This window comes from Vigna umbellata, chromosome 1 (genome assembly GCF_029865625.1).
Source record: "Vigna umbellata cultivar VRB3 chromosome 1, Vumbellata_1.0, whole genome shotgun sequence".
Classification (NCBI taxonomy): domain Eukaryota; kingdom Viridiplantae; phylum Streptophyta; class Magnoliopsida; order Fabales; family Fabaceae; genus Vigna; species Vigna umbellata.
In genome coordinates, this window is record NC_142165.1 from 77086007 (window position 1) to 77113228 (window position 27222).

The 27222-nt window shown below is 32.7% G+C and overlaps 3 protein-coding genes, 1 long non-coding RNA gene and 1 other non-coding gene across 5 annotated transcripts; 3 read left to right on the plus strand and 2 right to left on the minus strand.

Annotated features, from left to right (window-relative positions):
* Positions 1–1207: 1207 nt before the first annotated feature.
* On the plus strand, positions 1208–7243 carry LOC148206427 (metal tolerance protein C2-like). Its single transcript, XM_088104294.1, has 10 exons — positions 1208–1706; positions 1928–2036; positions 3621–3660; positions 4485–4561; positions 5692–5780; positions 5893–5962; positions 6085–6123; positions 6254–6404; positions 6630–6719; positions 7014–7243. Exons 1-10 carry the CDS (start codon positions 1364–1366, stop codon positions 7113–7115), a joined length of 1110 nt encoding a protein of 369 aa, XP_087960420.1. The 5' UTR covers positions 1208–1363; the 3' UTR covers positions 7116–7243.
* Positions 7244–8188: 945 nt separating this feature from the next.
* Positions 8189–10049, minus strand: LOC148206428 (uncharacterized). Its single transcript, XM_088104295.1, has one exon. It carries the CDS (start codon positions 10047–10049, stop codon positions 8346–8348), a length of 1704 nt encoding a protein of 567 aa, XP_087960421.1. The 3' UTR covers positions 8189–8345.
* Positions 10050–11763: 1714 nt separating this feature from the next.
* On the plus strand, positions 11764–14504 carry LOC148206429 (uncharacterized). Its single transcript, XR_015783595.1, has 2 exons — positions 11764–12943; positions 14262–14504. It is a non-coding gene; the product is annotated as an uncharacterized LOC148206429 (long non-coding RNA).
* A 4731-nt stretch (positions 14505–19235) lies between these two features.
* LOC148206430 (U5 spliceosomal RNA) lies at positions 19236–19348 on the minus strand. Its single transcript, XR_015784003.1, has one exon. It is a non-coding gene; the product is annotated as a U5 spliceosomal RNA (small nuclear RNA).
* Positions 19349–24684: 5336 nt separating this feature from the next.
* Positions 24685–26327, plus strand: LOC124830470 (uncharacterized). The gene has a single exon (XM_047304197.2). It carries the CDS (start codon positions 25009–25011, stop codon positions 26248–26250), a length of 1242 nt encoding a protein of 413 aa, XP_047160153.2. The 5' UTR covers positions 24685–25008; the 3' UTR covers positions 26251–26327.
* Positions 26328–27222: the final 895 nt, after the last annotated feature.

Here is a 27222-nt window from a genome sequence, read left to right on the forward strand (position 1 = left end):
ATTAAAAGCTTAGAAGATATTCATATTTAAAAAGAAAAGTTGACGGATTGACTTGCCAATCCACTAAGTTGAAGTTTGACGAGTGAGTTGAGATTTTGAATCCTTTTTTATACAATAGGACAACCTACTTGTCACATTTTGTGTGTCAATGGTATAATAAGTCAAAATAAGAGTTTGATCCATTTTACAATCAAAATTCTCACAATCGAAAAATCTAACTCGTGAATCATCATCATAATCAATCATAAAAACACTATAAATCACGAAACCTTCACATTACCACCTGCAAACATAAGTCATAAATCGTGAACCAGAAAACCTTGATCGCGAAATCCACTTTTGCGTTGCCAAAGGAAACCAAATCACTAACTCAAAAACCCTAATTGCATCATTGCCATGAAAAACCACATTAGACAAAAAAATACACCAACCATTCATGCTCAAACCAAAACAGGCATCAAACCTTACATTATTATTCTATACATATTTTTATATATAAAAATATTTAATTATGTTTTAAGTATTTTATAAATTTTGAATATTTTTAATTGATTTTTTTAAAAATTTATTTTATTTAATGTTTACAATGTTTATATTTTTTAATTAAACTTTTATTATTAATTAGGATTATTTAATTTTGAAATTTCGAACATAACACAACAAACTTGAATAATAAAAATAAAATTGAAATTTTAAAATCCTAACTATCTTAATAACTTATATTGTTTCATTTTATAAATTAAATATTAAAAAACAACAAACGAATCATATTGAGACAGTTATTTTAATGAACCATATCAAATTTTATATATTAACATAAATTCAACTAAAAATACTTAAATTTATAAAAAAAAATTGAAATATAACTCAACTGTTAATATATTTTTTATGTGTAAATAAATAAGTAATTCCTATGTACCACTCTAAATAATGAAAAAAAAAAATCAAACAATGAATATTTAATTTGAAAATTTTGAATACTTAATAAAATAGCTTTTTTATAAAACTTAATTACACTATTTTTTTTTATATAAAGTTACTTTACTACTTAAGTTGTTGTATCTGATCTTAGAATATGTGACAGGGCACCTTAGTTGAATTCTCGAAGTAAATAAATAACATTTATTTATGTTAGGTAGATAACTATGTTTTTCCATAATATTAAATAAAAGTAGGGAGTTTACTTTGACTTCAATCGCGGCACTCTCTGGAAAAGGGGAAGTTTCAATTTGAGTGAAAGAACAAAATCTGGTTGTTTTTGGTTCGCAGCTATTTTACAATCCTTCTTCAAACCTAAACCTCAAAGCCGCAATCAAATTCCATTGCTTTCTTTCTCCCCCGTCGATCTTTTCCGGTTTCCTAGATGGAGGAAGCCAGAGAGTCTCTCACTTCCATCAACGGCGATTTCGGCTTCGGTGGCGCCACCGATCGCCGATTCGCCTTTTCGCGCCAATCTTCCTTCCAACAACCTCACACGCCGATAGACATTCCCGCACACGGCCTACACCACCACCTCTACTGGTCCGCGAGTGACGATAAGCGCTCCGCCTCGCTCCATAAATCGTCCTTCTCCTCATTTGTTTTCTCCGTCTTCCGCAACGTTAGGTCTGGAAACAGGTTTATGAAGAGGCTCTTCCTGATGATCTCGCTCAATGTCGCGTACTCCACTACCGAATTGCTCATTGGCCTCTTCACAGGCCGCATAGGTCAGATTCAATCAGCGTTGATTTTTCATTAAATTTTCAAATTCATATCCTCGTTACTTTTTATTACTTATATTCGTGATTTCGCGAGTTTGTACACGTGATGCATGGAAATTAATTTTACTTTTCAAAGCCGTTCTCTGGTTTTGGTGTAACGATTAATGTCAACTGAATTTGAATAGAATCTCTGCTGACGTTTTGATCTACCCCGTTTGCCTTTTCAGGTTTAGTGTCTGATGCGGTTCACTTGACTTTTGGATGTGGTCTTCTTACATTTTCGTTATTTGTTATGGCTATGTCTAGGAAGAAAGCCGATCGAGAGTATACTTATGGGTGAGATTTGTTCATTTATTGTCATGTACTTGTCAACAGTGCTCCATCAGTTTTTTGTACTTAATTACGTGACGCAGTTTATTGTATAACTGAATTTTGATTCCTAAAGTGGTCGTTTAAACAGTTCTTCTGGAAATACCCTATAATTGCCTCTTTTCCCCTATAATTGCTTTTGTTACTATTATGATTACTAGTATTGGAAATTTTCATGTACAGTTGTGCCATTTGTGAAATTGCAGAATTCGTAAGGGATGAGTGAATATATATGGCAAAATTGTACATTGACTACATTCTATACAAAACATGATTGTTTTCTCCCATGTGCTAAAGGGAACTTGTTAGTTCTTTACTACCTGATGTTCCTTAGTTTTGAGAGCTGAAGAATCTACCTTTGGCTTCTATGTTTCTCTTGAGTTCTTGTCCGGAGAGCTAGTTCTCAATTCCCATGAAAGATTAAGGGATTGAGTTATGAATTTTTCTGAAACAGGAACAAGATGAATTTATTGAATGAGGATGTAGGTAAACTGGCAACTGTAGGAAGTATGTGTGACTTAGTTGGTTCACTATTGTTATACTTGCACTTAGCTTGAATCTAATACACATATTCATGTGTCCATATCTATCTGCATGCATCTTATTTACTAAAAGATAACATTTTTCCATTCGTCTGTGTCATCGTTTATATTTTGTATTCAAGGTTCAAGAATATGAATGTGCCCCAACAATTACTTAATCATAGACTATGAAGCATGGACATGACTCTTGAATGGTGTATCTCTGTGTTGGATACATGTTTGACTCCGACACACATATGACACGTGTGTGACACAACAGTGACACATGCATGACATGTGTCAGGCACCCCATTGAAGTGTTGAATTTTAAAAGTGTATTTTTAGCTGTTCCAACATGGTCAGACAAGACTTTGACACAACATTAATGAGTAGACATGTTTCTTTAGAACTTGGAAAGTCAGAAACCTATTGTGTAAGTTTCTGTTATAACCATTGCAATAAGGAGTACATGTATATAATTAGAAATATCTAGATTATATATATAATTAGGAATATTTTTATTTATTCTCCTATCATATCTTTAATATTAGAGGATATCAAATCTCCTCTATTTATTGTATTAATTTCTTTTTCTCAATATAAATGAAGTATCTGTGCTGTCTCAAATACAGTTTCAGCTCAATGTCTCTCACTTTCCCTTAGTTGCCCAATTATTATTTCTCCTTTAAACAAACAAACAAACCATCCATTTTGCACTTACATTTTCTTTTTACTGCAAATTTTTACTTTCCCCTTCTCTACTTAAAAATAATCCTTCCATGCATTCTCAACTTGATCTTGTGGCCTATCCCTGTTCTCCAATCAGCACTTACATAAATCTTGTTTGTCAATTTAAGCAATTATAATGATGTTCAACATGCACACATACATACATTATACACATGCAAACATGTCTAATTATTGTTCCTTGTGTGATAATACTATAGGTATTATTTTGAACTACTATTACCTTTTTATTAAGCATTTCAACCCTGTCTATAATTTTTGAACTAATATGATTTAATTTCAGGTATAAAAGGCTAGAAGTCTTGTCTGCATTTACAAATGCCGTAAGTATTCCTTATTTCATTCACTGCAGCTGTTGTTACTGTCTATCTAGTGAATTGATTGGTTGTTGTTGTTACTAAAATGATGCTTCTATAATAAAATTAGTAACCATGTAAAAGTAAGTTGGGGAGATTATGGTGCTGATCTCTAATCAGGTTTGGTTCCTTTCTGGTTTTTGATAAGGTGGTAGCATGTAATTTTTGTCCCTAATGTAAAAACAGAACAAATTTTTTGTATCTGTGGAAATTGGTATTTTTCTCAAAATCTTGCAAAATGCTGAATGCTATTGCACAATAAATGGTAAAATACATTTTTAGATTGGAACGTTTAACTGAATTGAGTTGCTGAAAGCTATCTTTTTGACTAAGGATGTGTTTGGATCAACTTCTCCGTTAACACTTCAAGAAGAAAATTAAATAAACTTTTCAATTAGCTAAAATTAGCTTATGTATAGGCTAATTTGTTGAAACTCTCTCGTATTAACTTTTTCAAAAGCTAATTTAATTTGTCTATAAGTTAATTTTACTTGTGCAAAAATTTATATCATTTCTTTATTGTTTTCTTCTTTTATGAGTGCTTATAGAAATGTTTATTCAAACAGACCCTAAGCAAATGCATAGAGTGGATAATACATGACATTCTGGTTGGATTTTGCATTGTTGAGTTCAGTATTTAAATGATCACTTGTATAAGGGGCAAACAAATTTGTGTGACTGTTTTAAATTAACTGTTGCAGACATATTTCATTTTTTCTCTTCTATTCAGTACATTTACATCATATGCGCTAACATATTGAATTTTCTTCTTCTGCTGCTTGTGTAGACAGCTGTTTCTTTTGTTTATGTCATTCTCCCTAGCGGTTGAGGCCCTTCATGCCTTCATACAAGATGAATCAGAGCACAAGTAAGTTTGTACAGTTTCAGTGTTTTATTTCTTACGATTAAGTATAGTACATATCCAGCAGCAGAAAGATTGACTGAATGGTTTTCAAAGTTAGAAATGAAAATTTTGTGGTTGAGCTGGGTTCCATTTGATGCTAACAAAGGATTGCTATTGGTGTCATAATTGGTATGTTCTATCCATATTGTGATGAAGAAAAGCACTAAGTGCAGGATTTAAGAGAGCAAAATCAGGGTTTGTTGAGAAACCCAAGGTTATAACATAGGGATTGTAATGAGCTTTTGCTTATTACATGGGCTAAAGTGTCTATCGATGGCTTTGATGGGGTTGTAAACAGTATCTGTCCGTTGATATTAGGATTTAGGATTTGTTGGAATAGTTAAGAAGTTGACCAGGTGGAGGTTTTATGCTTCCTCTGAAAGGGATCAAATATTTGTTTAACCTAGACTGATAGGCACTAGTAATAAAAAGGGTATTAATAGGTTTAAATAGTAAGTTTGAGGGGGAGAAATAGCTAGATGGAATGGGATCCTATTAGTAAAACAGCACAGCTCTGAGTAGTTAGGCAGCAAACTGAACAAGAAGTTAGTTGAGGAGAGACTCTGGGTTATCTAGATTCTTGGGGTATCTCTAGCCTCTTGCATTCATATGTGTTTCTCTTTTTCATCTAATACCAGTTGAGTTGATCATAGGCGTGAAGGTTCTTTTTCATTGTACCCAAGAGAAAGCAATGAATTGCTTCCTTATCACGTCACTTTTGCTGAAGTAGTCAAACTTTATCAAAATAGTAGGATAAAATAAGTAACTCTGTTCTAATAAACATAAATAGAATTTAAATAACAACATAAATTTTGGAAATATCCACCAAAAAAAGGCCCATGAAAGGAAACGAAATTAATACGTTTCTTAAGGATGCCTATTGTAAATGGCTAAAAATTACAATTGACTTTTAGACGTCATCTTCAAAAATATGTATTCTAGATTTTGCTGCTGCCTTCATCACATTTTTTGATTGTGTTCCTTTTAGAATGAGAAGGGATTGTTTGTTTGTGACCTTTTTCATTTTAACAGTTGTTTTTTTTTATTTTTTTTCCTTCTAATTTTTATTTATGCCGACTACGTTCTTCTTGTAGGCATTACTTGATTGTTTCTGCAGTGACCAATTTATTTGTGAATCTCGTTGGTGTATGGTTCTTCAGAAACTATGCTCGGATTAATCTTGGTTGGTATTTATTAGATCTTCTTAAATTGACTTGATCTAACCTTTTCCTACTTTTGAGCCTTGACCTATAATAATTAATCATTAAATGTTTCTTCTGGAATATGTTTTGCAGCTTACAGAAATGCAGAAGATATGAATCACCACTCTGTTTTCCTGCATGTTCTTGCAGATTCCATTCGCAGGTAGATATTCTTTGATTTATGTTGTTTGCCATGTGTATGATAGTAACACCCCATGAATGCTAGCGCATTTTCTTAACCATGTACAAATAATATTGAGCTTACATACTTCAATGGTTTCTCAGTGCAGGTCTGATATTGGCATCCTGGTTATTGTCAATCAGGTAAATATAATTTCATTTTCTAATAATCTAGAGTGATATAATGAAAACTTGAAAATAAAAAATTGACAGCTTCCTACCATCATTACTTTAGATATTGTAATTTGACTTATTTCTGTTTCCTTCATTATAGGGTTCAGAATGCAGAAGTCTTGTGTTTAGGACTTGTTTCTGTTGCTGTTTTTATTCTTGTTCTGCCTCTCTTTAGGGCAACTGGTGGTATCTTGCTCCAAATGGCGCCTCCTAGCATCCCAACTACTGCTTTGAATAAATGCTTGAGACAGGTTGTTACTTTTTCTTGAGCAAATTGTGTTTTGCTCCACTTGTTAAATGATATTTAAGTTTCTATTTATTTTTTGGGAACTGGTTTTTTTAACTTTCTATCCCAGATCGAATCTTGGGGCTGTGGTGATAGATACACTTTGCTTGCTTTAGTCTGTTATTTAAGTTTTGCGTTTTTAATTTGATACATCAATGTGTCACTTCTACATTTTGTATATTCCGTTCAGATTTATGCTCGGGAAGATGTAGTGGAAGTCTCCCAGGTTCGTTTTTGGGAATTAGTACCAGGTCATGTGGTTGGTTCACTTGTAGTGAAGGTAATTTATTATTTGATCTCTAATCCTTTGTCAATACAGGTATTTGACTAGTGGTAGCAAAAAACTGAAACTTTTACACCATTAGAATATAATAAGTAGTATATGTCTAGATTTACATCCATCTAACGCGTAGTAGTCTTGTTCAAGCCGGTACCCAAGTGAATCGCTGTTTATCTGTTGTACAACCTGAGTTTTATTTTAAAAATTTGGTCATGTTAGTGTGCCATGTTTTCTTTTCTTTTTATTAAGTTGATTTAATGTAAATGTTGACTATTTAGTGGGTCATGCTGACAGGTAAATCAAGGGACAAACGATCGGCCAATACTAGAATTTGTGCATGGCCTATGCCATGATTTGGGTGTACAGGACCTTACGGTGCAGACTGATGATGCGTGAGACTCTCCTTACAATTTTATGCTAATATTTATTACTAAGGATTGTATACGCATTATTCTCATTGTTTATTACCGGTGGAAAGAATAGTAACGTGATTTCTAATTTAAAGCGATTATTGATTTTTAACAGGCATGGTTTTTCCTGTCAAAGTTAACGACTTTAGTTATATATATATATATATATATATATATATATATATATATATATATATATATATATATATATATATATATATATATATACTCCTTTAAACGAATAAAGCTTCTGACATAAAAAAATGTATGCATATGAAAATTTCGTGGATATTTTGGACAATTTTGAGGAATGTTTCAAACGTATGAAAGTCTTTTTATCTGCCCCTCCCTTCTTATTTTAAGTGCGAACCACCTAATTGGTTTGGAATGTATTTTAGTTTCCTAACATTCTTTACTTGCTTTTATTTTTATATGAACACATCCTTACCTCAATACTTTTTTTTTTGGAAATTGTTTTTTTTTATCTTGGTAGAACTATGGTTGACCAAATTCATTACGCATCCTTTGCTTGGTAAATAAATTTCGTAAAAGGTAACCCAAGGTTGTATTAAGGATGTCTTCCAAATTTGTATATGTTGTGCTCCCATTAAATATAGCTCTTTTAATTTTTCTTATTCAAAATAACAGTTTAATGATAGCTCGTTTAACTTTTTAAAATCATTCTTTTTAAACTAAATATAATCTCCACACGAGAACTAAATTGACTTTTGTATACTTTGGTTGATATATACAATAATACAAATGCAAATCACATATTTTTTCTCCCAAGTTTTTGGTGGGCTTGTACATTGTTGGATATGTAAAAGCATTTGGGATTGAAAGTTCCCTCTTTAAGACGAATAATAAAAGTAAATGAAAAACAAAAATTTATCTCTTTTCCACTGAAAGGACATTTGCATGTTTGTAACCGCAAACCAAACACAGTATCTACATCAAGTCTCAGAAGATACACAAGATAAAATAGTACTTGCACAAACGTTTTCAATAGTAGTCCATGTACTGACATTACTTGTGAGAAACAACTTGTCTTACATTTGAACAAGGAATGTCTTGCATAAACATAAATATGAGAAACGCGGACACTAACATTAAATCAATAAATTTAATTGCAGATATAACATGAGGAACATTGGTTTTCTTAATTAAGAGGACAGTGAGGCAGTGGTTTATCTTCAGGCTCTCGCTTTGTGGTTAGTTATATATTGGGCGTGGAGGTTAACACGTTTGCTGCATACCTGTGTCTCGTAATTCCTGACAACTCCAAATACTTGGCGCTCTTCTTAAATTGTTTCCAAAAACACTGTCCTTCACGGTGAAAGTAGATTTTGCATTGCCCACATTCAAGTGTCCAGCCATTGCAGCATTCACCACATGCTTCACATTTAGTGTTTTGATCAATTTCTTCAACCAAAGCAAGAGGGTGTGAGTGAACATCATATTGGAAACTGCCTCCGAACTTCACAAGCCTAGACTTGCCTTCAACACAATAAGGATGAGCACCATAATCACAGTCATCGCAGTAATAAAACCATTGCTTCGGACAAGTTTTTTCATTGCAAATACCACATTCATATTCCCTCAAACCTTCAGCAAAATAGTTTAGACTTAGAGGATGCTTGTCGTACATACACCATGCTCCACGCGGTAGAGTAGCACATCCACAATCAATGGCAAAATCCTCACAAACTTCACACACAAACACATGCTTCGACCAACGATGACAACCTTTGCATTGCCTAGCAACGGTCGTCTTCTCGAGGAGCAAGGGATGCACGTGACTTTCATGTTCAATTCTCTCTTGAAGAGAACCACAACATACATCAAGGTCGAATTGACACACATCACATCGATACACAAAACCATTGCTCAATCTTTTGCATCCATCGCACCTATAAATGCCATCATAGTTTGGTGCCTTGGGGAGAAGAGTTAGAGGGTGTGCATGAAATGGGTGCAGCGTTGTTCTTGGTAATTCAACACAACTTTGGTGCAAAATGAAGCCACAATTTTCTTCTTCACAAGAAAATAAAGGTGGCATGATGGGTTGGTTACACCCATCACAGAGTTTACCAGAATATCGCAGATCACTCTCTTCATCCTTCAACTTCAACAAATGTTCATGACCAAAGAAACTATAAGTAAAATCAATATCCAAGGATTCATCAGTTTCATAGTACGTGGATGATTTCTCATCCTCTGCTGCGGCCTCCCACTCATCTCTTAAATCTTCTTGTAGACACTTCAAATGCACGGGAAATCTGCACGTTGAACAAAAGTAACCCGCAAAAGCTGCACTCATTGCTCCATTACAAACACCGCAAGTTATGCTACCCCAGAAACCATAAATGTGATGAAGGTCATAAGTGAGCTTCAAAGGGTGGTCATGGCTTTTTATTCTAACAGCAAGAGGCAATTCAGCACAGCTAGAATGAACCCAAATCTGACAAATGGTGCATAGGCAAGCGAGACCCTCGTTTCCTTGCAAGCCACAAGCATAACAAACAAACGATTGTGGATTTGTCACTGACATGAACTCGTGCTTATGGCCATCATCCGGGTTGCACTGAGAAGCACATGAGACGTCAAGGTCATAGCTGCAGATATAACAATGGTACACGAAGTTTCGGAAGAGGCCTCTACAGGAATCACATATGTAACGTCCCTCGTAAGGGGAAGTGGAAAGGAGAACAAGGGGGTGTTGAGGGTGAAATGGGTGTTTGACATGGCGTGCCATTTCTGCGCATGTTTTGTGAAGTATATAGTTGCATTTGTCGCAGCTGAAGACAGGACCTGAAATTGGGTTTTCACAAGCTGAGCAAAGGACTAGGTTGTTGTTATCTATCTTTTCTTGCTTTAACAGAAGAGGGTGGATATGGCTGAAATGTTCCATCTTCTCCATGTTTTGAAATTCTGGGTGATTTTCTGCTTTTGTTTTTGAATATTTAAAAATGATTCTTTGGGGTTTGGTTACAGTTTGTGAGGGAGAAAGTCTCCTGTAAGCTTTGCTTCATTGGTAAGACATGAAAGATAGCTTATGCTTATTCTTGTTTTAACCCACTGAAGAACACAAGGAATTTCGCACGAGAGGAAGGAAATACTTCTGGTTTCACGTCCAAGTAAGACATTGATGTCAATTAAACTTCTTTCTTTTATTATAGGATCTTTTCTGAAAGTTTTTCATCTCGTCTTTTTCTTATAACAATTAATTTACTAATATATATATATATATATATATATATATATATATATATATATATATATATATATATATATATATATATATATATATATATATATAGGCTCTTTGAGAATTTAAATTTAGCGTATATATAGTATTTTCGGAATATTATTTTGTTTTTTTATTTGCCTGATCAATAAGTTAAATAATAATATATTATTCAAGATGTTAAAAAAAGTAAAATTAATAAAATATTAGAAATAACGAAAGACTTTCGTATTGATGTTAGATAATTTTGGAAGTAAGAAAAAAATAAATTTGATATTACTGTTCTTATATATAGTATACATACATTGATTTTCATTTGACACACCTAATAAGGATAAAATAGTTTTAAAAGAGTTAACTTTTGTAATTTAAAAAAAAAGAAAATAAAAAGTAAAAAAATTAAGTGTATCAAAATAAAATTTTCCTAGACCGTATAAAGAATAAGAATTGTTACCATTACAATATGAAAAGCTTTTTGATGTTATAATAGAGAGAATAAACTCTTATTAATCGAGAAAATCAAAGATATTGGTTAACTATTTTGATTCAATTGCCATTCTCATAAATCAAAGGATATATAGTATTTATCATCAAAGGAAAGGATTGATTGCACATGAAGATGAATACCAATTTTATTATTATTCTTCTCAATAAAAGTGTTGGAAAAATGAGAAAGTAGAGCACTATATAAAGATGAAAGACCCATTATTCAAGTAGTAGAACATTATATAAAGAAGAAAGACCCATTAACTCATTTAGACATTGCCTTAAGGTTTTGGGTAGAGAGTGATATCTCCTTTATATGATTGTACTTAGATCTTATTGATATTGTCTTTTCCGTGAACCTTCTCCTTGATACACCTAATGAAGGGAGTCTTAGAAAGATATTAAAATTGAAAATAATATTTTAATATACATAAATTTTTTATGTTGATTTGAGATTATTATTTTTTTATTTTCTACTCTTTTTTTGAAAAGAATACAAAAATTTATTTTTTATGATTATTTTATCTTTATATTATGTATTAAATAAATGTAAAAGTGTGTCATTCTATCATTATTTATTAAATTCATACTTGCAAATATTTGTGAACTAATAATAAAAGGCTATAACACACATTGGAAAAATATCTCTTGTGTTTCATTTGATGATCACAATCATAAGGGTTGTATCTATTTGCTTTTTGAAAAATCATATTAGTTTTCAAGACTTATAAGAAACTAGTGAAAAATGAAGTAGAGACATCTATGAAGTGTTTGTGGACGGACAAAGAAGGAAAATTTAACTAAATCCTATTGGGATGAAGTTATAAATTGGGCATTCTATTTGTTGAATTAATGTTCAACACTTGTTGTAAAGGTAGAGCGAAACCTTGAATAGACACTACAAGAAAAGCGTTTATTACCGGCGGATAATTACAGACGGCCAAGTGTCCTTCGGTAATTTGCGATATGCCGTAATTTACCGGCGGATATGAACCTTCGGTATTGTGCACCATGACTTAACCTAAATTTTGGGTATTTCCTCGCTCATTTGCAATTTCAGCAGATCCCTTTCCCCCAAATTTCTCCCTTCTCTTCCCCCGAAATTGAAATCTAAGGGCGTGTGAGGGTACCCCCAAATTTATCCTCCTTCGTTTGGTTCCCTCCGAAATTTCTCCTCTTTCGTTTGGTTTCCTTTTGTTTGCGCATCATCGGTCCCTTCCATCTTCTGTTGGCATAGCGGTGTTATGAAGAGCGCGAGCATTTCCGGTGGTTGAGCGGGTTCGTGCAATCGCGGAGGGTGCCTCCCTTTTAAGTTCATAATCATTCACAGAGGGAAATACTTCCGATGGCGACGACGGGGGAGCCAGAAGCAAAGACCTACTGGTGCCACGAATGCGATATGAGTGTGTCCCTCACGCTCCTTCCCTCGCCTCTCCTTTGTCCCCACTGCCATACCTCCTTCCTCGAACTGATGGACTCTCCCTTCTCCCAAAACGACGCCGAATCACCCCTCTTTGACGTTTTCCAGGACGCGCTCTTACTCCTCTCCTCCAAGCCCCTCTCCGCCAAACCCTGTCCTCTCCCCTTCGTCAACCCCAGCGGCGTCGTTTTCTCCGCTGTGTGCAAAGACCAAATTTTCCTCGACGCTGAGGCCAAACAGTTTCCCTGCAAACACCTCTTCCTCGACTCTTTTTCATCTTTCCGCATTTTTACTTTGCTTTCTCTTTCACTACCAAAAAATTGACCCAATTTCGGCAAAGGGATAAGCTTGGTTCCAGAGTGATATAAATTGCTCCGAATTGGGTTTTCTCTAAGAAAAAACAAATGATATTGATGGGTGTGTTCCCTTTTGAGCAAAGTTAGTGAGTTGTAGAGGCGGTGGCAAGGAATCGAAGCATGAGCGCAGAGGAAGATGACTCAGAGGGGAAAAGATTGAAACTTTGGCAAGATAAGGTGTTCAATTGTGGTGTGAAGAATTTCCAACGCGATCTAGTGGTTGGGGCGTTGATGGGCGGTGTGGGCGTCGCAGATTTAAGGCTTAGGCTTCAATTTCTTTTGTGGCCCTCAATTTCTCTCTAAAGGTTAGGCTTCCTCTTCATTTCCATTTTCTAACTGTTTTCTTTTTGTTTTTCCTCTTTCGTTATGCACAAGAAATAATCAGATTCCTCCATTAGTTGCGTCCGCTAGTTACTTATTTGTGTCACCTATGTTTGAGGGTTGAACTGATAACGTTAAGTTTGGAGGAATTGCTAGTAGCTATATTTTTAGTTTATCATGTGCTATTATGATGTGTTTACTTTTGTGTCAAATTGTCCCTGTGAGCATTTGCAATTAAATACCACTTGAGATTCTGAAAACCACAAAATTAGTCTCAGAATTACTAGAACCCATCAATTTTTAACTATATAAATATTATTTTTATTGGTGAATTGACAAAAGATAGACTCAAGGGTTAAAATAACATTTTATTGTTTCCGAGATCAGATTCATTGATTCTTGTAAATTCATGGAATAATTTGGTGTATTAATAAAAGAAAAATTACAGTTTGGGGTAAACAGCTTAATGAATAATGAAGTCTTATGTAAAATATGATAAAATGAATTAAGGTATTTATCATGTTTGGGGACATTGAATATGATCATGTTTGGATAATTTTTTCCAAAAGTATTGATAGGGAAAAATTAAGAATGAAAAAACATTATTATACGATAAAATGTATTTACGTATTAGTTAAAATAATCTTTTAGAGAAAGTTAAAATCATTTAACTTCTTATTGTTGATTTTAGATTATGGGATAAACTTATTTCACTTTTTCTTATTTTTATAAACTCTCTCAAAACTTAAAAAAAATGCTTAGATTAAATGGAAGCTTAAATAAGCTCAAAATAAGTATAACATCTTTAACCATTTTCTGTTTGCTGCAGGATAGTCAATAAGTACTAATAATGCCTTATGTGATAATTAAATTGCTCTGATCTCTTTGCCACTCTGTTTTATTGATCATATATCTTCTATTGAAAGGGACTAAATTATTGGTTATAAACTAATGGTGCTGCTGTTATGGTATATGATTGCAGGTATACAGTGTATTAAAATAATGTTGAAGTGGTATTAAAATATCATGTAAAATTTAGTTTTCTTTGTGTGTTATGTATGAATTGATCAAGTGGATGAATCCTTCCCCCTGAACATGTTTTCTATTTCGCCTCAGTAGATGATATTTTTGCTGCCAATATTGCTGATAGGGAAGGGGAAATATTTCACCCAGCACCTTTTGATTTTTAAGCTTATTGAGATGCTCTATGTAACAATAATTTTTGTTATTGTGACTGATATTAAGTTAACTAATAAGCTGCATTTAATTTTATTTAACAATTGTAATTAAATTTTGTTGCAGGGCGTGGCTGTGGTAGGGGTGGATATCGTGGAAGAGGTTGTAGCTTTAGATCAAATAGACCAATCCAAGCAGCTGAGGGCATTAGGGCATTTTCTTCTTACATTTTTATGAAGATGTTTAGTTTTGAGATTGCTGCCACATAAGGCACCCTTTGTTTTAGACCTTAGTTAGTTGTACTTCTGTTTTGCCTCTGAATCTCATTCTTTAATTTTTATTTTATAAAGAAGTGTTTAAATTTATGCATTTTCCTTCTCTGATATATTTTTTCTTGTCTTTTAAAAAATATAATGTTTCAAGGGTGTGTGTTTTGATTTACCTGGATGATTTTCTTAGTTTGCCTCTGTCCTTTGGTCGTTACCGAAGGCTTTTGCCCTTCGGTAATTACCGAAGGCTTTTGGCCCTCGGTAATTACCGAAGGCTTTTGGCCCTCGGTAATTACCGAAGGCTTTTGGCCCTCGGTAATTACCGAAGGCCAAAAGCCGTCGGTAATTGTTAGCGACAAGAGATTTACCGACGGCTCGATGGCCGTCGGTAGGCCGTCTGTAAATGTCTTTTTCCGACGGCTTTTGGCTGTTTCCGAGGGATTTTGGCCTTCGGTAAGGCCCTTTTTTTTTGTAGTGAGAACACCTTCAAAAGTTTGGGGTTGCATAACACATGAATAGGCAAAAAGAGGTAAACTTGATAAGCGTTTTCCTTGTATCATGTTGGGTGATGAGTGAAAGGGTTAGTTCGTTTTTTATCCCAAGACAAAGAGGATTGTAGTTTGTAAGGATATGTAATATTTGAGGAAGAAAAGAGCAAATTTATAAAGAAGACATAGAAGCATAATTGGTTTGGGTGATGATGCTTTCAATAATGATGAGAGAGTGATGTTAGTAATGAAAATAATAGAAGAAAGGAGGACACAAGCTTGAATGGAAAGATTTGTGAGTGGTGAAGACAAATCAGTGACCTATATATGATACAAGACATTATGAGTGATCATCCAACTTTATTTCTTTAAGCTTTGAAGCATCAGTGATAATAGATGTTATCAAATTAATTCTATTTTTTCAGTGCAATTACAGTGTTCTTAGAGTAGTTAAGATAAAACTAACCTATATCTCCTAATAAATATTGAATTGATTTAAACTACATTAAGTTGTTATAAAACCTACATATAAGGATTAGAAATATAAAACAAAAATAAAAAAAAAATTGGAGTAAATAAAAATAAATAAAATAGTGTTAGAATGCTATGCACAAATTAAATATAAATAAATAAAACTAAATGATAAACTACTTAAATCTCTACAATGATAATTCTAATAAAGAAAAAAAAAACTTTATAGGCATTTCGAAAGCAAAATAAGGGAGATTACTTTGCAATTTAATAAGAACAATTAAAAAAATGAAAAATAAATTAAAAGATTTAATTCAATTATGCAAAATTAGGTTGATTTTCTTGTCTTTTCAAAACTTTATTTTAAAAGTTAAAGAAGTTAAATTAATTAAGGTAACTACTCAGTTGATCTTTTAGAACATTATTTATTTCACCATATATTATTAAGATTCAATTTATATTTTATTGTATATGATTAAAATATCAAATTTTTATTTATCTTTTTATTAAGTAAAAACTTGTTAAATATTTAATTGATTAGATTATAATAATGAATTCATTTTAATTTTTCTCACTTATTCCATCCTAAATAAAAAGAACTAATAACACTTTTATACATGTATAATATTACTATTTAACTCACATCAAGGTTCACTAATTGAAAATTAATAGTGAGTTATTATTAATTATTATGCATGACTGTCAATATCATTTCAAGACAATCTTAAGCAATAAATAAAATTTAAGATTGAAAACTCTAATAAATAAATAAAGTGAACAACTCGTTATTTATTTAAAATCTTAGAATCCATTATTTGAAATTACAAGGAAACCAATTTTAGAGGCTCATGAAGGGTTACAAAACATGATGAAAATAATATGAAAATAAAAGAAAGAATAAGGTGTTTGGAGGAAAACAGCTACACGAATTATATGAGATCTTCCAAATGCCTCTCTCATGTCTCCTTTTATAGAGTTGGACCATATTGTAAATGGTTAGAGTTAGTTGCAACATGCATAGATGATACATTCTTGAGTGGGATGCAAATTCCGTTTCCTTCAAGGAGAAATAAGTGAGATTGTAAAATGAGCAACCCAAAAAATAGGTAAAGAATGGGAAAGAACACAAGGTATGCAAACTATATATAATTTTATACAACCTAAAGTAAGCCCCAAGAGCATTGTTCAATCATATATTTGAAGGAAGAGTTTAAAAAATGTCCAAACGAGAAAACTTTGTTCACAAAAATAAATATTAATTGAGATAACATATTAATTATTATCATTTATGTTCATGATTTGATTTATATTAGTGATGATGAAGGCATGATGATTGAGTTTAAGAAGTCTATTATGCAAGCTTTTGATGATATGACTAATTAGGAAAGATGAGATTTTTTCTTGAAATTGAAGTTTTGCAAAAACGAGAAGGATTTTTCATGTCTAAAATTAATTGTCCTTGAAGAAGTTTGGAATGTTTTAGAGCAACCATGTAAAAAATCTAATAGTTCCTAAATTTAAAATTAACAAAGATGTTGATGATGCAATTATAAGTGACACTTATTTTAAACAAATGGTTAGTTAGAGGTTTGAAATATCTTACAACTATAACGTCCCATATAAAGTTTCATGTTACCTTAACTAGTTAGTATTCATCAAAACCACTGTAGTTGCATTTACAAGTTACAAAAGAATATTAAGCTACTTATAAAGGAAATTATTGGTTTTGGAATTCTTTTACGAAGAAGACTTGCTTCCTTTCACAAATTCTAATAATGCAAATGAGAAAGATTCTAAATCTACACATAGTTATGTTTTCTTTTTTAGCTCATGAGTGTTATGTGTATCTAAATAACAATCAATTGTTGCTCTTTCAACTAGTAGAGTTTTTCCTAACGCTACTGCTTACGTATGTCAATCTATGTGAAAGAGAAAAGTTTTGATAAACCTAAATCATGTTTCAAAAAGTAGCATGATATTCATGTATAATAATAACTCAACTATTAAACTTTTTAAATAAAAAAAATTCAATCATATGAAAGAAACAAATATATTAAAATGTGTTTTCAATTTTTAAGAGATCTTAAAAAAGAAAAGAAAAAGTCACATTGGTGTATTGTGAAACATTACAAATTTAATGACTAAAATTTAGAAACTTCAAATCTTTGACAAACTTAGATAACAATATTTAGTTACAATTATTTAATAGAGAGAAAATGAAAATGACTTTGCTATAGAAAAAATTATTAGATTGAATTTAGAGAAAATAAATTTGGGTTTAATTGCTGAAATAGTTTCCACTCTCATAACATTGTGTTTACTTTCTTTTCCTTTTTAAAAAAGTGTCAACTCGGTCCATAATTGTCTTAATGTGTATTAATCAAGTTTAATATTCTAGAAACAATGTTAATTATGTAGTGATGTGGCAAAACACATTTACAACACAATAACGTCAAATTTGAATCATCACCTTCTTTATCTGCATGCACTTACTCTGTATTGGTTCTTTCTTTTCGAATCATCCTCTTCTTTATCTTTGCATGCACTTACTCTGCATTTGTTCTTCCCTTCCGCTCATACATTTTATCAATTCCTTCTCTCCACATTTTCTCCACGAAAGAAAAAATATATCTTAATAACAATAATAATGAGCAAAGCTACATTTTACACTAAAATGCAATCAATCTGATATTGTACACATGGATACCTTTTCATTCAAGATAATCAAAACCTCCCCTTGTTGTGCCAATGAAAAATCCAAGAACTCCCTTACTTCATGTGCATCAAGAAAAGATTGAGGGGCGTCAAAGTCACTGTCCAAGTTAAACCAAACCCCGTTAATCTTCATCAATGTAATCTAGTGCCTACTTCTCCAAATCTCATCAAACCTAGACGCAATCGTTCTGACATAATTTGAAATTGGGGTTAGGGATTTCACCGTCTTAGCCCAAAAAAGAAAGGGAAAGAAGGAAGAAGAACACAAACATTGCGATATTAAAGAAGGCGTCTCAGATTGTCTTCTTCATCATCATAGTATTAATCTTGGTGTGTAACCCTCTGCAGCGTTCCATGGTAGCAAAAACAACATCATGAAGGTCTACCCTATTCTGTAGAAACGCAACATCTCAATCCAGTTAGACGTAGATGGGGAACCCCATATCAAAGGCACATGCGCTGTTGGGGATCACCGGTAAGAAGCTCTGGAGAATCCCACACATGTTCAATTGTGTCTTGGAGCTCCAATTCCACTCCAACGCTAACATGATGATGGAGAAGGCCCTTGACTACTTTCTCTTGGAACTCGATAATTTTTTTTCCTAAACCATAATTGCAAATTTTCACATCAGAATACCTTTATGGGTTACACATTAGAAAACAAATGTCTTGACACCACAAAATTTTGACAAAATTTTGACCATAACATGCCCAATATGTTAAAGGTTAAGTCAAAGTTAGTATTTAAATGCAATAAACTTAACTAATGCACATCAAGATATTAAATGACAAAATTGACATTTTATTTTAAGAAAAGACAAGTTGCCCTAACAATTAATCCACATAAATTACTATTACCAAGAGAACACATTTGTAATTACATATTTTGAAATCTTTGTTCAATCAAATTATCAATAAACTTTACAAGTTTCATGTATTTATTTTTCATTATATACAAGATTGGTAAATATTTACAATGTAAAAAAATTAATTATATCATGCAACTTTTGATAATTTTGTTTCAAAATTATATATATATATATATATATATATATATATATATATATAATTAAGGTCTATAAAATTTTATAAGTCATCACATTCCTCCTTGTTAAGAATATAAAAATATTAAGTTAATTTACAGAGTTTCCTACTAATAAAATTGGAAAACTCTCACAAAAAGTGAAGGTATGTTGTTTCACATATTAACTACACGCTATTCTTTAGTAAAAGGCAAAAGAATAGTTAGCAATGCAGTCATTACACAACACCATGTATCAAATAACTGAAATGAATTTTTTTAATAACAAATAGTTCTTCATAGTCTGTAAATTAAGCAATGTGAGATTTAATAAGAAGCACACTATCTCTTCCCTTCCTTGGTGTTCTGTTCCTACTATGTATATCATCTATGATCTCCACTTGTCACTTTCTTCCCCTTTTCATTGCTAAGAATTCTTCATGTTTCATCTCACTTTAAATCTTTGGCATCACTTCTCCAACATTGTGAAACAAAGGAGGAAGAGAAAAAAAAAATCAGCCTTAAAGCTCTGCTTTGAAAGAGAGCAACACACATAGATTTCACCCTTCTCCATCGAAGTAACATTTGCATTGGCCACATTCAAGTCTGAATATTGCAACCTTCACCAATGGTTTCACAATCTATGTTCTCTTTAGTTTCTTCTTCCACCAAAGCATAAAAGGGTGCCTGTAAACATCATATTGGAAATTGGTCCCCTAACTTTACACACCTTAGACATTTTCTAACATCAAATGCCACATTCATAATAGCAAGATCCTCACAAACACATCTTTCCACCAAAGAAAACAACCGATCGCAAGCCTACGAAAACCTGTCTTAAGGATGAGGAAACACAACAAACATAAAGGTTGAATTTCCACCAATCGCAACAATAAGCATAAAAAGTTTATTCAATAGAGCAAATAATCCAAAACATACTCCAACAACTGACATATGATGACAGCAAGAGGACTCAAGTACCAAATAATAATAAATAGTCCTAGTTTGCTTCACCTCAGTTCTCAGTTTCAGTGTTTGAAGTTATGCATTTTCTTCATTCAAGCCCTCATTCCACAAACATAACACAATAATTAAAGTGAAAATAAATAACAAACCAAAGCATATACGAAAACATAAAGCAATAATGATGTATGAGAAAGAAGTATAAAGTGTGGTTAAAGACTGATGACATAAAGATAAGATAGAGCGAGGACGAAACAAGAGAAATTAGGACAACTGTAGCCTAGGTGAGAGCGACCCGTATCGAAGAATTGGTGTGAAGAGGCAATGGATATGCATATCTCTCACCCAAATCAAAGTTCACCATAGACAAACTCAACCAGCTTTTCTTGCTTGTGCTTATCTCTTTCTCTATCTTTGTAATAATCCATAATATATATATATATATATATATATATATATATATATATATATATATATATATATATATATATATATGTTTTCATGGACATAGCTTATGCATTATCCTAAATATATAAAACTATTATTGGATTAGTACCTATAGATGTGAAATTGATTGGTAATTCTATTTGTTTTCTAATATTATTAACGCTTTCACTCTACCCAAAGCGAGTAATTGCGGGATGTTGGCTTTTCACATATACTCTAATATGCCGCAATTTAAAGGGAATGAAAAAAAAATCTCTTTTTTGACCTGACAGGATTGTCATACTAGTCTTACAGTGGTGCTTCAACTATTTCAATTTTCTTCAATTCCTCATTTTCTTATTCTTCAACATAGTGTTGCACTGTGCCTAATTATATAACCTCAGTTGTGTAGTGAATATATGCATATAATTTCACACCAACCCATGACTTGATAAGACGTTAACATTTTACAAATGTTGCCACGTAAGTTCACGAAGGTGGAACTTTTATTTTATTATAATTAGATGATTGTATTAAATAAATGTAATTATATTATATCAATTTTAATTATATTTTATTATATAAAACTTGCTATTTACTTATAACCAATTTTTTAAACATAATTATTTCATTTTACTTAAATAATATTTATTTTATTTTAAAAGATCATTTTTATTTTTTTCATCTTTATAAACTTTTTTAGAATTAAATATAACATTAACAATTATAATTTTATATTACATTAATAACTAGGGGTATTTTGATAATCTTTAATTTCTACCAATTAAACAAATTTTATTTATCTGTAACATCAATCAAATCCTACACTAATTCTCATAAATTTTACTTCCAAATCCACTTTCATGTACTTCCAAATGCACTCAAATAAATAACAATTAATTTAATTTCAAATTCCTTCAAATCCATCCACCTACTCTCCCAATTCCTGTTCCTCAAGTTAAGAAAGCATAAATGATTATTTGACATCATCACTATGACATTGGATTTTTTTAAATCTATTTAACTTGTAAGCAGCAATGTGACAGTCATTTGTATGAAAAAACTTTTGCTTTCTCTATGTAATAAATTTTAGGTTTAATAGGTTCGGAAGTCCCTATATTTGCAGGTTAGTTTTAATTGAGTCCTCCAATTTTGGAAGTGATCAATTGAGTCCCTGTTTTGGTAAAATTGAATCAATAATGTCCTTGCCGTTAATTTTAGTAAACGGTGTTAACTTTCTAGCGAGGTGACATGCTGAAGTGGCTTTTAATTAGCACGTGGCACGTTGTGTGGAAACCTTCTCCCCTTCCCCTTTCCTGAAACCTTCTCCCCTTCCCCTTCCCCTTCCCCTTCCCCACCAACTCCAACCTCACCTTCTCCCATCTTTGGGAAACTTTCTTCTCGCCCTCCCACACCCACGCCATCTCCCTGTCGCCGCCGCGCCCCTCCTCCGCTACCTCTACCTCGGCAACATTACAACAAATAACACCAACATTGCATATATGCGATTCCAACATAAAAAGAAATTGAAAAAAAGAAAGGAGTTGCTATAAATGTTTGGATTGGTCAGGAATATTGCTGCAAAAAGAAAGGATAATAATAAAAAAAACTTTACAAAAAAAAGTACACACTTAATTATGCATATTGCGAAATAGTTTGGAAGAAAAAAAATTGTCCAGAGAGCGATATCGATGTCATAGCACTCTTTTCCCAGAAGCTGCAAAACAGAACAAATAAAAAGAGGACGAAAAGAATAACAAGGAAGGAATTAGGGCTAAAAATGAATGGAGTGTGTGACCTTGTCGCAAACCTAGCCACCTGCGACATGGAGCTGAGATCAAAGTGGCGAAGAGTGGCAAGAAGCCTATCAAAAATGCTTCTCTCGGTATCAGATATATTGATTCTGTCATGAACCTGAACCGTAGACATTAGTGCGTCACCGCAACTCCGAAACGATGGCGGAGGGCGAAGTAGAGGTTGAGGGGGTTGTGGAGGAGTGCGACAGTAATGAGACGGCGAGCGACGATGAGAGATGGGGAGGCAAGGAAGGTGCGCTTGACGGTTGGATTGGGGATGGGCGTGGATGTAGATGTTGAAGAGGTGGGTGTGGGAGGGCGAGAAGAAAGTTTCCCAAAGATGGGAGAAGGTGAGGTTGGAGTTGGAGGGGAAGGGGAAGGGGAAGGGGAAGAGGAGAAGGTTTCGGAAAAGGGGAAGGGGAGAAGGTTTCCACACAACGTGCCACGTGCTAATTAAAAGCCACCTCAGCATGCCACCTCACTAGAAAGTTAACGTCGTTTACTAAAATTAACGGCAAGGACATTATTGATTCAATTTTAGCAAAACAGGGACTTAATTGATCACTTCCAAAATTGGAGGACCTAATCAAAACTAACCTGCAACCTAATTAAAACTAACCTGCAAAGAGATTTCCAAACCTATTAAACCTAAATTTTAATATTTTGTCTGGTATTTTAGTATATACTATGCTTATTTGTACATATTTCTTTTGTCCTATTAGATACTTATGAAATTATATATTTAATAAATTATTTCACATATCTTATTTAGAATTATGTTTTACTATGAAATTCCAATTGCAATAAAAATATTGATAGTTATTTTATTGCGATTAGGTTATCATTTTCATTAATATTTACCGGCTTCCTAATGCGAAGTTATGCCTACAGCAAAAAATTTCTAGAAGTTTATTTTCCGTGAACATTAAAGTCAAATGACGATTAATCTCCTCACGTTTTGTTAGTTGTTTTTTTTTCAATTTGCTCTCAGTTTCCACCACATTTTCTGTTTTCTTTACTTTCTTTTTTTGTATTTTTTGTTTTATTTTTCATGTTTTTTTTTTTTTGCATTGTAATACAAGGAAATCAAATTAAAAAAATAAACCATTCTTATATTTTAGTTTAGATGGCCGATATTTTGAAATATGAAGTGAAGGGGTTAATCTTGCAAATAATGATAACATAAAGAGAATGTTACTAAATACTAAAAACATAACAAAATTAATTAGAGGACAAAAGAATAGTTTCCTCTATGAATTAAAACATATTTAAATCAAAATAAAACATTACAAAACAAAGTGTGCCCGGTTCTCTTTTGACACTGCTCATTTTCAACAAAAATTCTTTAGTAACTTTGCACACTCCCATTGCATCAATTCAATACACGCGAATCGATGTCGGGGTACAGTAAGAAACACTATTTATGTTTTGTAACTTCTTGTTGTAAATAAAAATTTAATTTTCTTTTATTATCTAATGTGGGCTTGGTCGACGTTAACCCTTTATAAATAAAATTACCTTTTGTAAGATTAAATATATTTTTAATCTATAAATTTTGCAAAATTGAAATTCGTTCAAATTTTAAACTTTACAAATAAATATATATAATTTTTTTAATCTATTATATAAAAAAAATTGTATTAATCGATATTTTGAACTGATATTTGAACTATTTATATCATTTGTTAAAAATAAATTTAATATATAACCTAGTTATATTAATTTATTTTTAAAATTTAAAATTAAAATATTTTAAAATTTTGAACATGAATATATTCTAATTTTGTGTATAAGTTTAAATACTAAAAACATATTTAATTGTTTTATTTATTAACGAGTGTGGACTTGATCAACATTATACATATATAAACAAAAACTGAATATTTTTTTGTTACTCAGTGTGAGTCTGGTTGACGCTAGTCCTTTATAAAAAAAAATTAAATTTCTTTTATTGCTCAATGTGGACTTGATCAATGCTACAACTATATAAATAAGAAAAATCATATTCTTTTATTGATTAGATACTAGCCCTTTATAAATAAAATATAATTTTTTTGTTACTGAGCGTGGATGTTATCAACGCTTTTATAAATAAAAAGTAAATTTGCTTTTATTATTGAGATCAATCCAACACGTAAAAAGGTTAGTGTCCAGCTCAAGACCAATATTACATTATGTTAAGAAGGTATTTTTCTTTTAAAAATTAGTAACCTTTTTTAACGATTTTTTATTTTAATTATTCTTTTAAAATTAAATTCAATCTAACCAATAAGATCAGGACACATGATATTGTTAAAAAGTTATTAAAATACGATGTTACGTAGGAGAACAAAGAAAGTGCAGTGAACAATATAAAAAGGCTAAAAACATGTATGGTGTGCCAGAGAGTGAAGGAAAGAAAATGGCCGGCTAAAATGGGGAATCATAACATTTTCTTTGGTGACTTCTCCCTTGGTGCAAATCCTTTCATCTCGGTTTCACAGATCAAGAATCCAAAACATAAAAATTACGGATTTCCCAACAAGAATCACCCACATTTGAATTTTCAATAAGTCCAAACAGCATCCAGAGACCAGAAGACCCGTAACAGCTAGCTTCCAATTATGCCACCAAAAGAAAGCCAAAAAGAAAACATTACACGAGGAATGCTGCAATATATAGTATATACACGAGACACAAAGATGGACATGTTCAATCGTTCATGTACTTTCACAAAAAGAGAACATGGGATCAGCACACGATGAGGACCCCAATGTTTTCCACTTTAGCCATCCACATCCTTTGCAATGCACCACCCTACCCTCCGCACCAAATATTCTAAGCTGCTTTGGATGCAACATCAAAATTAACTCTGCTGACGACTATTACCAGTGCAAAACATGTGCTTTTTCTCTTCACCATGTCTGCTACAACATGCCCTTAATCACCAACCACCCTTCACATCCAGCCCACCATCTACTCCTCCTTCCTCTACCTTCCACCAAACCTACTCTCAACTGTGTCGCATGTGGCCACCGTGTCACGGCCTTTTCCTACCACTGTGCTCAATGCGCCATCTTCTTCCATGCCTTGTGTCTTGCACTCCCTCTCTCCCTCGCAGTCACATGCCACCCCCACAAAATCAAGCTTGAGTTTTCACCACCCTATGAGTTCTTCTGTGACTTGTGCAACCAGCCCAGTAATTACAACCACCGCTGGCTCTATAGATGCAACATGTGTGAATTCGACACACATGTAGCTTGTGCCCTTGAAAACCTAGAGCCCCGTCTGTTTCAAAGCCCGTCTTTCTCTCGATCAAGCCCTCTGTTACGGCAACTTACCCGTCACCAAGTGGAGCACACAAAATTCAGTGCAAGTTTAGGTGATAGTTTCAAAGGGTATGAGTACGGGATCATGAGTTTGGTGGCGGAACAGATTGGAGGGGGACCCAGAGAAAATTTTGATAGTAAAACCGCTGGATGGAACAAGAGATTGTACAGTAGTCCAAAGAAAAATCTTAACAGAGCTGAGAGTGAGAGGATGAAGAATGCTCAACTTGAATTACTGGGAAAAGAACTAAACCCTGATGAACTTTTATCAAAATTAGAAGAAAGAACACCACTTCGGGATAAATGGACTCCACTTTCTGATCATTCACCGTTTAGCTACCAAAACAGCGACTCATATTTTTCAATAGATTTGGCAAAGTCATATTCAACCCATTCAGGTAGAAGTCAAGTTCAAAAAGATGGTGGTAGTGACCAGATAACACGAGCTGCTACTAACTATGTAAACAATTGTGGACAACGTGAAGAACCATCCGTTCCAGTTAATAATAAGCCGAACGCAGATGTTTTGATCAAAGAAGGACGAACTAGTGATGTTGGGAAATCAGACCGGAGAGTTATGATGAAAAATGCTAACGAAAGCCACGCTAAACGGTCTGTTCAAGACAAAACAATATCGGAGACAGTAAGTTCCAATTAGTACCTTTTATTTCTTCAGCCTCCACGCTCCAAAATAAAATCTCTTTAATCGATTCTTGTTTTTTCATCTGAATGACAAAAAAGAAAAATCATTCCACAGTTCCCTCAGCAGTGAGAGAGGTGGAATATATAGGTAAAGAGATAGATATAAATAATAAATGAAATAAAGCAGAAGAAAAGAAAGTGGTATAGGAAGAAGGATAACAGTATATAAACCTTATTAACTGCAGAAATTATATATTCACAATTTTTTTATAATAATATACTATATAATACTAATATTTGAATCTGCTGATTATAATTTTATAAATAATTAAGTAATGGTCAACTAATTGCAAATATATGGAGTAATAAATACAAAACAATAATTATCTCTCCTATTATTATATGTTCTATGATCTACGATTTTTCTATTTTGTTCTTTCATATCTGTTAATGGGAATATTGATGAGTGTTAAATATTATCATAAAAGGAAATAAAATTAGTGTTGAAAATATGATATAAAGAATTAAGAAGAGAAAGAGGATTGGGTGTACAAGTTTCTTTCTCTCTAGAAGTTGGTGCAGAGAGATAAGCATAAAATAAAAGGTGTGAATAAAATATGGGGTAACATGAATTATTTTTCTTGAATTCTCATATAGAATTATTAGTCATAATAATTAAGTATGCTGCCTTTTTGGAATATCCGACAGGTAAAAAACAGAAGCTAAGTAAGGGGTCTTTTTCATTATGATGACACTAAGTAAAAATACAATAACTAATGTTATACATTGATACTTTCAGGGAAGATCCAGCTGTTCTTGTTGGAGGAAATTCCTAAATTGCTGCCTTTAGCATTGACAAGTGGTAGGCACACCATGTTTGGACCACATAATATGAAAACCATAATAAATCGGTTTTCAAATTTGAGAAGAGCAGAATGATATCGCAAGAAACTAGACTTACCTGATTCGCAGAGGAGCTTCTAATGTG

Coding starts and splice junctions, on each gene's coding strand:
- LOC148206428 (XM_088104295.1), bottom strand. CDS start 10,049: ATGGAGAAGATGGAACATTTCAGCCATATCCACCCTCTTCTGTTAAAG.
- LOC124830470 (XM_047304197.2), top strand. CDS start 25,009: ATGGGATCAGCACACGATGAGGACCCCAATGTTTTCCACTTTAGCCAT.
- LOC148206427 (XM_088104294.1), top strand. CDS start 1,364: ATGGAGGAAGCCAGAGAGTCTCTCACTTCCATCAACGGCGATTTCGGC. Junction 3,661..4,484: donor TGTCTGCATTTACAAATGCC/GTAAGTATTCCT, acceptor TTGTGTAGACAG/CTGTTTCTTTTGTTTATGTC. Junction 6,405..6,629: donor TGAATAAATGCTTGAGACAG/GTTGTTACTTTT, acceptor TATTCCGTTCAG/ATTTATGCTCGGGAAGATGT.